General features: G+C 46.5%; 3 protein-coding genes across 9 annotated transcripts in view; 2 read left to right on the plus strand and 1 right to left on the minus strand.

The window, feature by feature from the left end:
* The window catches only part of GPBP1L1 (GC-rich promoter binding protein 1 like 1), a 69,156-nt gene extending 65,543 nt beyond the window's left edge, over positions 1–3,613 (plus strand). For all 3 annotated transcript variants that reach the window (XM_039254804.1, XM_039254803.1, XM_039254802.1), the window contains 3 exons: positions 13–137; positions 1,245–1,347; positions 2,720–3,613. In XM_039254804.1, coding sequence (XP_039110735.1) covers positions 13–137; positions 1,245–1,347; positions 2,720–2,872 — 381 coding nt within the window. In that variant the 3' untranslated portion in view covers positions 2,873–3,613. The remainder of the gene's footprint in view (positions 1–12; positions 138–1,244; positions 1,348–2,719) is intronic.
* Positions 3,614–5,683: 2,070 nt separating this feature from the next.
* Positions 5,684–9,662, plus strand: CCDC17 (coiled-coil domain containing 17). The gene is given in 14 exon segments (XM_039254825.1): positions 5,684–5,820; positions 5,922–5,996; positions 6,102–6,324; positions 6,417–6,579; positions 6,806–6,889; positions 6,979–7,097; positions 7,376–7,495; positions 7,740–7,855; positions 7,996–8,093; positions 8,258–8,461; positions 8,609–8,819; positions 8,892–9,002; positions 9,251–9,339; positions 9,341–9,662. Coding segments are annotated over 14 exon segments (1,809 nt in total). The 5' UTR covers positions 5,684–5,697; the 3' UTR covers positions 9,414–9,662.
* A 1,449-nt stretch (positions 9,663–11,111) lies between these two features.
* Positions 11,112–14,707, minus strand: part of LOC120247076 (nuclear autoantigenic sperm protein) — a 43,644-nt gene continuing 40,048 nt past the window's right edge. For 4 of the 5 annotated variants that reach the window (XM_039254808.1, XM_039254809.1, XM_039254812.1 and 1 more), the window contains 8 exons: positions 14,554–14,639; positions 14,365–14,438; positions 13,832–14,020; positions 13,553–13,719; positions 12,796–12,852; positions 12,633–12,710; positions 11,830–11,958; positions 11,112–11,298 (listed from right to left, as the gene is read on the minus strand). In XM_039254808.1, coding sequence (XP_039110739.1) covers positions 11,221–11,298; positions 11,830–11,958; positions 12,633–12,710; positions 12,796–12,852; positions 13,553–13,719; positions 13,832–14,020; positions 14,365–14,438; positions 14,554–14,639 — 858 coding nt within the window. In that variant the 3' untranslated portion in view covers positions 11,112–11,220. The remainder of the gene's footprint in view (positions 11,299–11,829; positions 11,959–12,632; positions 12,711–12,795; positions 12,853–13,552; positions 13,720–13,831; positions 14,021–14,364; positions 14,439–14,553; positions 14,640–14,707) is intronic. The other variant, XM_039254810.1, reaches the window with a different exon arrangement.

Genomic DNA, 14,707 nt, shown 5'->3' on the forward strand with positions numbered 1-14,707 from the left:
TCCTTATTTCAGTTGGAGGACAATAGCACACCTGAACCAAAGGAAAATGGAGAGGAAGGCTGTCATCAGAATGGTCTTACTCTCCCTATAGAGGAGGAAGGAGAGGTCCTCTCACATTCTCTGGAAGCAGAGCACAGGTAAGTGAAGATCACATTACAGTACTTGTTGTGTATGGCCTGTAAGAAGCTTGAACATACTTAAGACATTTCACATCGGATCTGGCCTACAGATAGAAGTGTCTGTGGGCACCATAAGTTGTTCTCTCTGTATGCCCCTGCTTGGCCTACGGCCCTCTGGGCATTACTTTACAGGTTTGCCAGCTTTTTTATACTTCCCTCTAAGGCTTTCATGTAGTGTAGTTTCAGACTCAGTTTATAACTCCAGGTGGAAAGGGGAACCTGTTTTCGGGGACTGTTGTACTGGCCCTAGGGCCCTCCTAACCCAAGATGCCTTTAAAGGGCCTTGGAAAGGGGCACCTGGGTGGCTCAGTTGGTAAGCGTCCGCCTGCGGCTCAGGTCATGATCTCACGGTTCGTGGGTTCAAACCCCACATCAGGCTCTGCTGACAGCTCAGAGCCTGGAGCCTATTTCGGATTCTGTGTCTCCCTCTCTCTCTGACCCTCCCCTGTTCACTCTGTCTCTCTCTCTCTGAAATAAATGAAAATAAAAATAAATAAACAAAATAAAGGGCCTTGGGAGGCGTGAGATCTCCATGGGTGGAGTTCATTCTTTAAACGAGGGCCTTGAACACAGAGCAGCCAGCTATCTAGGCAGCTGGATGGCAAATGGGGCCTGCCATGTTTGGCAGGCCCTTCCTGAAAGGAAGTTCCTGTCCAGAATAACTTTAGGAGTCACGAGAGTATGAAGGAGACCACAATGCCATGAACTTGAGAGAAAACTTAGGTACATATGGAAATGGACTAATTTGCTTATAAGAGACAAAAGTGAGATTTCTCCCTCTGTTTTGTCTATGGCACAGAGAGGGCCCTGGCATTTTGGCTCTTATGTGATCTTATTTTCTGCTTCTACTATCTTCTCTATAGCCATTGTGCTCTGTAAAGAGCAACTGTGGATCCCTCATTTAATTCAAGCACCTAAGTGCCATAATTAAAGTTTACCCCACTGGGGAGAAAAGAAGATTCCAAGTGGGTGCCATTGCCCCTAGGCAAGCAAGTTTTCTCTGAAATGTTGTGGGCTTCCCACTTATGCTTAAAATGTTTTCTTTGCCTCACTTTCCTCTACCAGGTTATTGAAAGCAATGGGATGGCAGGAGTATCCTGAAAATGATGAGAACTGCCTTCCCCTCACAGAGGATGAGCTCAGAGAGTTCCACTTGAAGACCGAGCAGGTATGTCATAAACCTTTCCTGGAGACCAGTTCATGACTAGGAGAGAAAGGAATCAGGACATCCTTGTCCTTAGGGAGTCCCAGTTTAGTGTGAGAGAAGGACCGTGGAAAAGAAAATATAAAGTGAGTTGCCATAGTAAAAATAGAAGTGTATCACTGCCTAGGCAGTAGGGGTCTCCAGGAGAAGATACAGAAACTAGGTCAGCAGTTTGCAGATTTCAGAAGGTAGTATATCCTTCCATCCTGATAGCTCTAACTAAACCGGAACCACAAGACCGTGTTCCAGAGTTAGGGCTCAGCCCTTGGTCTCTAGAGTAGCAGGCCCAGCCTCCCCTGCCCTCAGCCTTACCATTTCCCTCGGATATTCTGGCCAGAGACAAGAAACAACATATTTAAATTCATTCAACAAATACTTGGAGCCTTTCTCTTAGTGAAACATTGCCATATCCTAGGGTTTATAGTAGTAAGCAAGATAAGGAGTCTCTATAAACCTCATGGAGCCTAAATTCTGGTGGTATTTATATTTTATTTACATGTAATTATATTTATAGCATTTATGTTGCAGCACAAATAACAACAGTATCAAGTCCTATAAAGAGAAATTACAGAGGCGCCTGGGTGGCTCAGTCAGTTAAGCGTCCGATTTTGGCTCAGGTCATGATCTCACAGTTTGTGGGTTCGAGCCCCACATCGGGCTCTGCTGACAGCCAGCTCAGAGCCTGGAGCCTGTTTCAGATTCTGTAGCTCCCTCTCTCTCTGACCCTCCCCTGCTCATGCTGTCTCTCTCTCTCTCTCCCCCTGTCTGTCTCTCAGAAATAAATAAAACATTAAAAAAAAATTTTTTTAAAGAGAAATTACAGGCTGACAGAAAAATTTTGCTACTGTTTCCTCAGTCATTGAAAAATTGGAAAAACAGAATCTGAAACCCTACCTACTGAAATCAGATTCTGCATTTTAAAAAAAAGTCATTAAATGATTGATTTGTACATTAAAGTTTGAAAAGCACAGCTCTGTGAAATCTTTGATCTCTTAGAAGGGCACTATCTAGGGGCGCCTGGATGGCTCAGTCGCTTAAGCATCCGACTTTGGCTCAGGTCATCATCTCACAGTTCGTGGGTTCGAGTCTCGCATCGGGCTCTCTGCTGACTGCCAGCTCAGAGCCTGGAGCCTGTTTCAGATTCTGTGTCTCCCTCTCTCTGACCCTCCTCTGCTCATGCTGTCTTTCTCTCTCTCTCAGAAATAAATAAAACATAAAAAAAAAAGGGCACCGTCCACATTCTGCCTAGAATTGAGTTGAGGACTGGCCTTTTCCAGATCCCATTGCCAATATCGTTTTTGATGGTTTTCTTTTTTCTTTCCCTCCCTAACCATAGCTGAGAAGAAATGGATTTGGGAAGAACGGCTTTTTGCAGAGCCGCGGTTCCAGCCTGTTCTCCCCTTGGAGAAGCACTTGTAAAGCAGAGTTTGAGGACTCAGACACGGAGACCAGTAGCAGTGAAACATCAGATGACGATGCCTGGAAGTAGGCATATAAATGTTCACAAATCTGACCCAGGAAACTCAGCTTGTGTGTTTAGGGAGTATACAAAAGAAAGCATTCTTTTCCTTTTCTTATGTTGTTGCTGAATACTTCATGCACAAGGGAAATAATCTTATCCCAAAGAGAGAGCAATTGGCTTGTTTAGCTTTTGTTGTTGTTCTTCCCTGTTATCTGCTTAATAGAAGTTTGTGTGTTGGGAAAGATTTTTTAAATACACACACACACAGACACAGTATATATGGGGCGATGCACAGGTGGGAGCTGGCAGTGCAGAGAGGAGGAGACACCGGTCTGCAGCAACAGCTTCTACTACCAGCCCTTGGGGCACTCACCCCTGTGCTCAAGCAATCATTGTCAATGACAAAGTGACTATTGAAGTTATAATTGTATTAAATTAATGCTAATAATTTGGATATTTTATTTTATTTTTGGCTGCTCGGGTAACGATAGCCCTTAACCAAGCATACATGGTTTTCGTTTTCTTTTTTTTTTTTTTCTTTTTGGGTACAGCTGTAAAATATTTGGATATAGGAAATGTTGTGTTATTCTTGCAGCCTTGATATTCAGGGTGGATTGTAAAATATAAATTTTTGTGAGATTTCAAAGATTAAGATTATTTTGATAACATTATTTACAGATTTAAAAGGTGGTTATCACAAGTCTGTTAAGGGGGAAAACTACTGCATAAAATAACTAACTTGGAATAAATATTTTGCATCAGTTTGGAGTGTCTTGTGTAAGAAGTATATTTCCTTTAAAATTAGATGAGTGGATTCTTTGGGGGAAATACTTTTAGAAGTCTGAGGGAAATCTGAATTCAGATACACCTGTTTCTCCTTTCAGCAGATAACTTTTCTGATGCGAAAAAACTTGTGCAATAAATTACCAGTAATAAAATCAGAAACCCAAGTTTCCTTCCTGAAACTGATTTTTACTGCCTAGCTGTTTACCAGTGTGTATATTTTAAGGAAGGTCTGTGTCTCAGTTTTCCTGCTAAATAAGAACATGGGAGAGTGTTTGAGCGAGTACTGAGTGACAAGTGGAGGGAGCACAGTTTTTCATTCAACGTACACTTCCCCAGCTCTCCTTGTACAGCCCAGGCATTTTGCAAGGCTCTGGGGATGCAGAGAGTGCCCAGCCCAGTAGGAAAGAAAAGAAACAGTTACATTAAAAAATAAAACCTTAGTCCAAAATTTTATGGACCAGGTAGAAGTTAAACCAAACAGATCCTGACACTGGTACTCTTTGGCCCTCCCTACAGTGGCTGTAGATGTCCAAGATCATACTCTAATGGGAGACCAACAGCAGAATAACAGGCTTGACTGCATGTTAGGAAGAGGACTAACTCATAGTGTCTTTTGAAGGGGTAGAGGCCTAGAGACAGACTAGCATGACATTTGCGGGAATCTAACGGTTCGGAAGGCAGAAACCCTATCTGCCACACTATTACATAGTCTCTCCTGCTACAGGGTACAAGCAGTCCAAGTGGAAATGTTTGAGCAATAAAAACTGTGTCATATTTCATTGAATATATTTGAAGACATTCTCTTATGTAGTAACAAGAAAACTTGGCAGTTATGATACTACATTGTCGATCCTGATTTCAGTGTTGAAATGTGGGAAAAGGTGCATCTTAAAATCTGTGAAATACTATAACATGAATTAAGTTGCAAAAGTATTAAACCAGAAATGAGAAACTGGTTGAGAGAGCTATCATCCCTGTTTAGCCTTGGGCTTTTCCCCTAACTATCTTTTACTGAACAGATTTCTAAAAACGTGTCCTTTTTCTCACTTGGAATTAAGCTGGACTGAGAGCACATGCTTTCAACACTTTACAAGCTGTTGCTGGTCCTATCTTGGCCTTACATGGTGGGGGTGGGGGCTGCTACCATAAGTCTCTGTCTTGTTTAGAAAAGGGAGTTTGGAAACCTGGGGTAACTCAGAGCTCCTGCCTCTTATGGCTGCATATATTTGGGGGAGGTGGCAGAGAGATCTGACCTGCAGGAAGAGCCTCCCTTGCCCCTGGCCAGCCTAGGTGAAGGCTTACCCTCATCTGATAGATTTATAATGTTCTCCCTGAACTTTCGTTCCTTGGCTTGTGTGGACTATCTTCCCTCTATAGCCAAGCAAAACAAAACCCAAAAAAACAGGAACAGGGAATTGGTGTTAGGGAGAGACTGCTGGCCTTTGTGTGACTTGGTTATGCAAAAGCTGTGGTTGCTTCCAGAGAGGCACAGGGCAAGGAAAAGCTTTTCAGCCTAGAGGAAAGACAATTTTCCTGGCAGAAAGCCCAGAAGGGCAGACAGCTGCTTCCTTTCCCGGGTGTTCCCTAGAATGGAGAATGGCGCTAACTTGGGTAACATCCACTTGGGACAAAACAAGAATGAACAAGGTGACACTTCCCTGCTGGAGGCTATTAAATGGCCAGTGATAGGCAGTGATAGGGGCCCAGCCAGCCTAGGAGACAGCTGTTTGTTTCTTTTTATATAGGCAGAGAAACAAAAGATGTTGAAAGGGACTTGCCTCATACTTAATGTAATGAGGTGGGGCAGACTTTGTGACACTTTTTCAAACGAGGGGCGGCTCCTCAAAGTGGCCTGCTTTCCCCTGCCCATGCTCCAGACCTGCCTAGACTTGTAGTTGCTGCCCAGGGAGCTAAATCTCCTCCCCAAACATAATCTTGTAAACTCAAGTTAACCTGGCCTTTCCTCTCTGCCTCTGGCTTTCTGTTTCATCCTCCTCTCCCGTTCCCCTGCCCTCTGCCCTGTCTTTTGCAGGTCTTGGCTGGTGTCAGGAAAGGAGTCCCACTCCATGGCCTCCTACTCTGGGGAGCCGGGGCTCCTGTCCTGTGGGTCCTGTGACATGGTTTTCCGCTCCGGGGCCCTGCTGGCCACGCACACTCAGCGCTTCTGCATTGGCCGTCTGACCCAAGAGGTAACACCTGGTGCACACCCCTCAGCAGGCCGCCTCTGGCCAACCGGGCGGGTATTCAAGCAACTCTTTGAGCATTATCTCATCCCACACCCTGTCACCAGGTTGTGCCACAAGAACACCAGGGCCTCTCAGACCAAGAGGCCAGCAAATTGGCTCTGAAGAAGCTAACGGAGGAGGTACCCTCCGCTCGAAACTCGGCGTCCTTCCCAAGCCTCCAGATCGGGCAGATCATAGGTCAAATTACCCCTAACACTGAGATCGCGGGTTCCTGTTATCTCCAGGTGCAGCGGCTGTGGCTTTATCTACAGGAAATGCGACCCTGGATAACAGAGGTCCCCCGGAGATCAGAAGGGCTCCGAAGGCGTTGTGAGGCGCCGACTCAGAGCCCCACCCACGAAGCTGCTGGAAGCCCAGCAGAGCGGCTTCGGGCGCTGCAAGGGACTCATGCAAAGCGGTTGGTGGAGACGAAGGCACTGAGCCTTGCCCTGGAACGACGCAGCGAGGGTGAGGGGGAAAGGAAGGGGACCCGCTCCGCCCCTCCCCCTTGGGATTTGAATTTGTTGGCCCCGATGCGACTCGATCCCTTACCGCCTCAGAACTGAGCCAACAACTCCAAGGTTTGGCCCAGACCCGGGGCGGAGTATCACGCCTTATCGGCCTGGAGCGGGAGCTTCGAGAACTCAGGGCAGAAGCTGGGCGAACACGGGGAGTTCTAGAGATGCTAGGGGCGCAACTTCAGCAGCTACAGCCGGAGTCCGGGTGAGACCCTGCTCTGGGAATTCGGTAGCGCAGCTGAGCCGCCTTGGGGGCGGGGCCTGGGGGCGGGGCCGGGGCGAGAGCCTCCGGGGGGCGGGACGCGCGAGGCCTAAGCCACTAAGCCGCTGCAAAGCTCCGAGTGGTAGGTCGGAAGGGGCGGGGTTTCCGGAGGACTGGCGTCTGGGTCAGTCTGTAATGCCTTTTCCGCGCCGGTATCCCTCTACCCCAGGACCGGGCTCAACCCCTTGCGAGAGGCAGAACTCTGTTGTCCGGTACTACAGGCGAACTCAGGGACTCTGACTGCCGAGATTGGGTGAGGTCTGGGGCCCGGGGGACGGTATGGGAGAAGCACTATCAGTTCTGGAAAGACGGCTGCCTTTTTGTCCCCTACTCCCTCCCTAGAGCCCTGCGCGAGGCCTATGTTCGAGGAGGGGGCCGGGACCCCGGCGTTCTGGGCCAGATATGTCAGTTGCAAGTGGAGGCCTCAGCACTGGAGCTGCGGCGGTCGCGGACTCGCAGGGGTGAACAGGAGGAGGGCCAGCTAGGAGAGCCTTTGGGAAGCGGTGGTCTTAATTGTGGGAGGAGAAAAGGGCGGTTGAGGGAAGTGTCTTTGGCATGGGGACCACCCGAGCAAAATCTCAGAGGTAGAAAACCTGGGTGGTCTTTGTGGTAATTGCTAGAATGTTACCTGACGAGTCTAGCCATGTCCAGAGAGACCTAAAGCTGGAGAGCTGCTCAGAATCGCACCAGCTGGTCACCAAAGGTCAGAGGTGACAGGTCGGACTTTTCATCATCGCAGGAAGAAGGGCAGATGCGGCCGCCCTGGGTGAACTTCTAGTAGTGGAAGCTGAAAACCGGCGCCTGGAGGCAGAAATCCTGGCCTTGCAGATGCAGAGAGGCACAGGCCCTGCGTCCTGGGGTCAGCGAGTACCCTCTTCCCAGGCCACCTAACTCTCTTCAGCAGACCGAGATCAGAAGAGGGGTTAGAGGGATCCTGCATGGGGAATGAGGCGCGCGTGTTTATGTCCTGTCCGTCCTGTACAAGTGCATCTCCAGGTGTCCATGCACCCGCCATGGGTTTGGCTCCCCAGGGGAGGGTTATCTCACCGCTGTTACTTGCTGCTTCCTGCTCAGGGGTGCCCTACTCTTAATTATGCTCCCAGGGCCTAGGGAGCTTCGACCTGCGGCGAATCCCAGGCCAAGCCTAAGGAGGGAAGAACCCCCACGCCTGCCACCCCGGGTGGCTCCCCCACTGCCACCGATTCCACACCCCACAGGTGTCCTATTGAGTGGCACAGAAGAGGCTGTGAGCACCCAGGGGTTTGGTGGGGGAGGGTGGCTGGCAGTTCTGTCTTGTGCAGCTGGGGAAGCATTGGCACCTGGGAGGCTTTCCGGAGTCCACTCTTCCCCCACCCACAGCCGCAGCTTCCTGGAACCATGACCAGAAACCTAGGCCTGGATGCACACTTCCTTCTGCCTACTTCTGATGTTCTGGGCCCTGCACCTTATGACCCTGGGTGAGGCCTGCTGCTGCTTTTGACATCCTCTGTGATTAGGCCACTACTTCTGATTAAGGAGAGACCCACTAGGACAAGCTGGGCGGGCCGGGAGGGGGCGCTGGTGTCAGAGGAGTTGGTGGTGTGTGTATGTATAGGTGCCAGCTGAGACCTGTATTCTTCAGGGCTGGCCTGGTCATTTTCTATGACTTCCTTCGGGGACTTGAGGCTTCTTGGATTTGGGTGCAACTACTGACTGGTTTGACTCGAGATGGACAGGATACAGGAGGGGCCACAGCATTGCCCCCAGCCCTTTGCTTGCCCCCAACTCCAGCTCCTGGGCCCATGGGCAACTGTGCCATCCTTGCCAGCAGGCAGCCTGTACCCAGGTTAGTAGGTGGAGATTACTTTGGTGCCACAACTTGAGGCTTTTCCCTCATTCTGCTGAGTTTTCTCATGTGTATACAGGGCCACTGGCTGTGAGAGCTATCCTAGGAAGGGAGATCAGTTCTGACACCTTGTTTTGGTTGTTACAGACTGCCACCTTCACCATCAGTATCCTTGATCTGTGAGCTACAGGCCTGGCAGCGGCTGGCATGGGCTAGGACACCACAGCCAAAGGCTTGGACCTCACTGGTGTTATTTGATCAGGAGCAAAGGGTGTTAAGTGGACGTTGGCGTCTTCCACTTCGGGCCCTTCCTCTGAACTCCAGGCTTAGCCTTGGGCAGCTGAATGGGATTCCCCAGGTGAGTGTGGAGGACAGGGACTGGGTCTACTCCAGGTCCGGATGCAGTCAGTACTATGTCATCTCTCTCCAGGTAGGTCAGGCTGAGCTCTTTCTGCGACTGGTTAATGCAAGAGATGCAGGTGTCCAGACACTGGCAGAGATCAATCCAGCAAGTGCCCAGGAATACCAGTACCCACCTCTGGTGAGGGCCCACATGGAGCTAGGGACACCACAGGTGTGATTGGTGTGGTTAATTGCCAGCATTTGTTGACCACCATGTGCCAAGTTATCAACTGCTGTGAATGAACTCATTTAACCCTCATACATCCTATTAAGTAGATCAACAGTGTAAACAGAAGGAAATCAGAGTACAATGAGGTTAACTTGGTTTTACATTGGGTAGTCCAGACATAAACCTCTTAAAAGATCTTTCTTCTCCCTCTTCCATAGATGTCCAGCTCACCTTCACCGGAAGCCAGCTCCCTTGCCCCAAAAGCTGGCTTTGTTGATCCCCCTCCTCCCACAGAAGAGCCCCTCAGCAGTCAAGGATTGAGATGAGGGTTTGACCCTCCCCCCTCTGGCTTTGAGTCTAGGAAAATATGGGCAGAAGTAGCTTAACATGCACAGATGGAGGATGTGAAGTTTGTTGCCAGGCCTGTAGTTTTACTATTATACCTTCTGAGGGTCTAGGAGCAGGTAGCAGATAAAAGCTCAAGATATGAGCTTCAACAGCTTTACCACCTTTCACAAATACTCGTTTTCCTTTTGTAAAAAAGTTATTTGCAATATTGCCTGGCATCTAAATCCTTTCAAAGATAAGCAAGGGTAGTCTTTAATTCATTAAAGGAATTTGATAAACTTATCCCCTTATTTTTTTGCTAAAGCCTCTTATTGCCACACTAATTCAAATTCAAGCTACCTCAGGCTATCCTCTAGAAAGCTGCGCAAGCTCTAAAAGTCCCCATAAACTAGGAACACCCCTCCCTATCTTATACATTTAGAGGGTCACTTGTGAAATCTGGCTGAATTTGGTATTAGGCCTAGCCCCAGACCCTGTCACACAAAAGGTCAAAGGCCCAAAACTCTTAGGACTTGGTACATGCAATACGAAGGCAACTTTAGGAAAATCTGCAGCCATGAGTTACCATAATCAATCAGCCCAGAAAAACTCCATTTTCTATTTAGGGAACAAAATGCAAACTGAAAAACTGCCTCTGACATTGGATATTAAAATGGCAGGTTCTGACCTACAGTCTGTCTAGTGTGGCAAAGTAGCCCTAAGGATGGTCAGAATTAAATAAACCCCTTTAGGTAATGTAGGGCAGGCACTGTTTGGAATTCAGATCCAAAGAGTGCCTGGTACATAACAAGTAAACTAAGGGTCAGTCAGGTCAGACGCAGCTCACATAAGGAGGCTCTCCCATTTACCTTACATCCTGGGCATCAGTGAGGTCCCAATGGGATGGCTTTAGCACCAGTCCCCAGTCCTGAGCATGAGCACCCTTGGGCTGGGCAGCCAGAATTGGGCAGTTTCTGCCTTTCAATCCCACTTCCCAGACAGAAATGCTCTAGGCAGCCAGGGATCCCCCTCAAGATCTTTAAACACAAGTCCAGACCAAGAGCTTTTTTTAGCATCTTTATTTGAGAAGTCAAAACTGCAGACGGGTAACAATTCAGATTCAAGTTGATAAGATATATTTCAGCCTTTCTGTACAGAAAACAAAACTCCCATCAACCAGCCTCTCCACAGATTCTCCCAAGCACATCCAAAGGGTCTGTCCCTCAGCCCCTTTCGAACCAGAAAGCTTAATCCTCTGTAATTAGCACAGTTTTCCTCAAGGACCACTTTACCCCCCATCACTCCCCTCACAAGTTTTCTTCAGAGTCCTTTTTCCAGACAGGATTATTTGCCACCAGTTGGAGACTAAGTGGATAAAAGTATCATCCAAGGCCTGGCTCAGAGGCCGTTTCCACTCATAAAGTCCATCAACAGAAGTATCAGCACCAAAGAGCAAGATCTTCACCAAGTTGTTTTTGTAGCCCCCATGAAGGGACAGCACCACTGAAGGTTTGCAACATAGCTGAATTTAGTATTTAAATGGAAAAAGTATAGCACCATTGGAAGACAAAGGGCCTATAAGCCATGCTTGATTTGATCACCTCCACATTAGACAAATTTGGATGAGAACTAACAGAAATCAGTACAGAAAGGGGGTTGGGGGGGGGTCCCTTTGGCCACTATATAAAACCTGGAGTGCTCCAAGGCACAGATTCAGCCAATGTTTAAGAAAAAAATCATCAAAGCCTCAACCTTTGCTTACAATCTTTATTGAAGTTATACAAAAAGAATCCCCCCAAAGTGAAAAAATACATTATATACAAAAACACTTTCCCTCAGGAGGAAGGCTCTGTGCCCTCTTTTAACATGCAGTGCTTTCAACTGTAGCTCCGGCCTCCACTGTCCCCTCCACTGCTGCCCGGCTTTCAGCCTGATTCGCCTGGAAGATAAACAGGGAGCCTGGGCATAAATGACCCTACCTAGTTTAAGATGTTCTGTCTTATATAATTGAGTAGAGGCCTTAGAGAAAGTGAACAGGTCTCTTAAAACCTTGCTTTGCTCCCTACACGAATAACAGGGCAATGATGACAAAGTAGAAGGCCATTTCCTAAATTTTCTAGAATAGGGCTGACCGAGACAATGTTTAATAGGTTACCTAGAAAGGAGGAAGCAGAAGTAACCCAATGGTCTTGCCAATTAAATACCTTCTCACACATTCATTGCAAATTAAATACCTTCTCATACATTCATTAGAGTGGGACCTGTGGTAAGTATATAGTTTCCATCTATGAATGGGACATCCTACATTCCATAACCAAACTGTTTCCTGCACAGTGGATTAATTGAATGCAACCCTTATAAAAACAAACAGGCTCAAGGTGAGGAACATGCACTTTAGGAGGTCTAATTTCCCCTGGCCCCGAGAACAAGAGGAAATAAGGCAAGAGTCCAAGCCCTCTTAACTGCCCACCTCCTCCTCCATGCTTTCTGAAACTTCATTTCCACTGGAGACTGCATCCCCACCGCCTCCATTCACCTCCAGCTCTTGTTTGGCTTTCTTTGCATCATCTTTTCGGGGACTCTCTTCATCTGGTTTCCTCTGAAGATATAATTGTGAAGGCTTCACAAATGTGCTGAATATTTTTAAAAGAACTGCAGAACTTTTTAATAGTCCCTTCACTCCTCTCCTCTCCCACCACTGCCACCCCAGGGTTTTGCAACAGGATCCCATGGCTCTAAGGGTCTTCTCCCATGGCCACAGAGGCAGGTGCCAACCTGAGCTCAATTCAATAAACTGGTCTGCCCCAACATACCAATTCAGCCTCTCTAGTGAAAAGGTGGGGTAGTGTGAGGAGTAGATCTAAACAATACCCAAACCACAAGTCTGGGAGTCAGAAACAAAGGTATCAATCTCCCACAAGAGAAAAAAAACTATTGTAACTATAGGCAGAAGGCAAACTTAGGAGTTTAAGTATCAGCAGGTCTGCTGCTGAATGACTACTGCCAAAGAAAACCTCCCAACTTCCCAAGATGAGCCACGTGACCAAGTCTCCTCAGCAACTTTTCTGATTTGATTGTCCTGGGCCAAAAGAGGCCTGGAAATTTTTGTTAGAAGACATATTCAAGTGAAAACTACTTTCACTCAAATGCTCACCAACTATGCAAAATGAATGTCTTATTGCACCAAATATTAGGGTATGCATTTCCTATGTTATCATTTGAAGGAAAAATAAAAAAGCAGACTGGAAACACAAAAATGACATGTAGATTTACCTTCTTTCTGACAAGGTGGGAAATATCAGTCACACAATTAGATGAGGAAGCACCATCTGTTGGCTTTCTACTGGCAACCTGGCAAAAAGGACTTTGTTAGCAATGTACAGCTACATATGAGACAAACAGGCCTAATAGTGACAAAAATCACCCGCATACTCACCATGGAGACGGAAGTGCCTCCTCCACTAGGAGTGAAACCTGAAGTAGAGCTCTCCACCTGTTTGGGAGGTGACAGACCCAGTGGGGCCCGGGATAGAACCCACCAGGTCACCCACAATCTTACAACGTTACTGACCATCCAACCGATTAAGACCTCAAATACTAGTGGGCTTCCTTATAGAAGCAGTATCGTTCACCTGCCTCTACCGATACCTGCCACCCTAAAACTGGGAGCTTATGCAGCATAGATGTTAAATTAACCCCTCTGTATCATGTAATCACCAGCAGGGTAGGAAGCTCCCTGACATTCCAGCAGCCAAAAGGAGAGCCAGTAAATGTGGGGCTAAAAACCATCAATACTTTGCTAATCTAAACAGGAGTTCTCAGAGATGGAAGTAATAGCTTACATTTATTAAAAGCAAACATCATTCATACTGTCATTAAGTACTTTAACATATAGGTACTATTATCCCCATTTTATAGATGAGCCAACTAAGGCAAAGAAATGTTAAATAACATGCCTGTGGTCACACATAGTAAGCCGCAGATGCAGAACTCAAACCAGTTTGGCTCTAGAGCGTCTATTCTTAAGCGTTATACTATTTGATAGGAGTAATTAGATAAATTCTCACATTCCTTCAAACAACCAGCTCCCTAGAAATCACGTCATGGTTCCTAGACAAATGGAACACTAATACCATGATGCCTTCCAACAATATTATACAATTACCAAAACTTTAAAAAGAAACCAAACCAACCAGAGTTGCTTTCAGAGCCAATTCAGCTACATTCCCACTATGCTGGGACTCTTTTGCATCTTCTATCTTCTCTCTAATTTCAGGTAGCAGTTCCTTCAGCTCCTCAATTTCTTTCTCATATTCAGTAGAAGATCCATCAGCCTCCTTCATCTGCTCACTTAGTACAGCTACAAAGAACAGGCTAAAGTGATCAGTAATAGTTACCACAAAAGGACCCATTTTTTAAAAATCTTGCCCATTACTGGATCCACCAAGCTTAGCATTAAGTAGCTCACTCACCCATTCTCTTCTCAATGACTTCAATAGATTTGCTAAACTGTGCCACTGCCTCATCATACTGAGAGTTGTACCCATAGGCCAAGCCCAGCTGATAGTGGGTCTCTGCAAGGAGACGGTCATGGGCTTCCAGATACTGTTCTTGAAGGTTTAGGCAGGCCTGGAACTCCTCCACAGCTTGGACATAATTCTCTAATAAAGAGAAAAAGAATACTAAGCAAACAGACAGGTTTTAATATAATATTTCTGAATTTTAGATTATTCTACAGGAATGCTCTCCTGTTTTACATTTCAATTTCTTTGTAGCATCTCCAGGATCCTTGACTATAAAAAATATCAGGGGGAAAAAAAAAAAAAGACAAAAACTACTTAAAGACTTTAGTTAGAGGAGATTGTTCACAGTTCTAGGAGCTATAGGAACCTAAATTATCCTTTAAAGCCAGATGCCCACAACTTATGACCAATCAAGCTAAAGAATTAGAAGAAGAATGGGGGGGGGCACATTAAAGGAGGGAGTAAAATAAAAAATGTATTACCAGATTCAACACTAACTTCTCCAAGTTTAAGATGTGCCTGTGCAGCATAAAGCTGAGCTTCTTTTGTTTCTTGCCTAAAAGAAAGAAAAGATGATCAGAAACCTTAACATCATTTGTCCAAACCTTACTGGTATTCTATTTTCAACCTCTGAACTCCCAACTTGAGCCTATACACACCAAAAGTTTTACCTTTTAAAAATAATCTTTGCTAAATCCAGCATATCCCAGGCAAGCTCTAGATTCCCAATCTCCTCCTCTTCACTTTCTTGAAGAGACTAAAAAGTATATCCAAATCATTGGTATTAGGCAGAAGTACAAGACAGGCATCTTTAGATTACAAATT

Source organism: Hyaena hyaena, unplaced genomic scaffold (genome assembly GCF_003009895.1).
Source record: "Hyaena hyaena isolate Hyena2069 unplaced genomic scaffold, ASM300989v1 scaffold_503, whole genome shotgun sequence".
Classification (NCBI taxonomy): domain Eukaryota; kingdom Metazoa; phylum Chordata; class Mammalia; order Carnivora; family Hyaenidae; genus Hyaena; species Hyaena hyaena.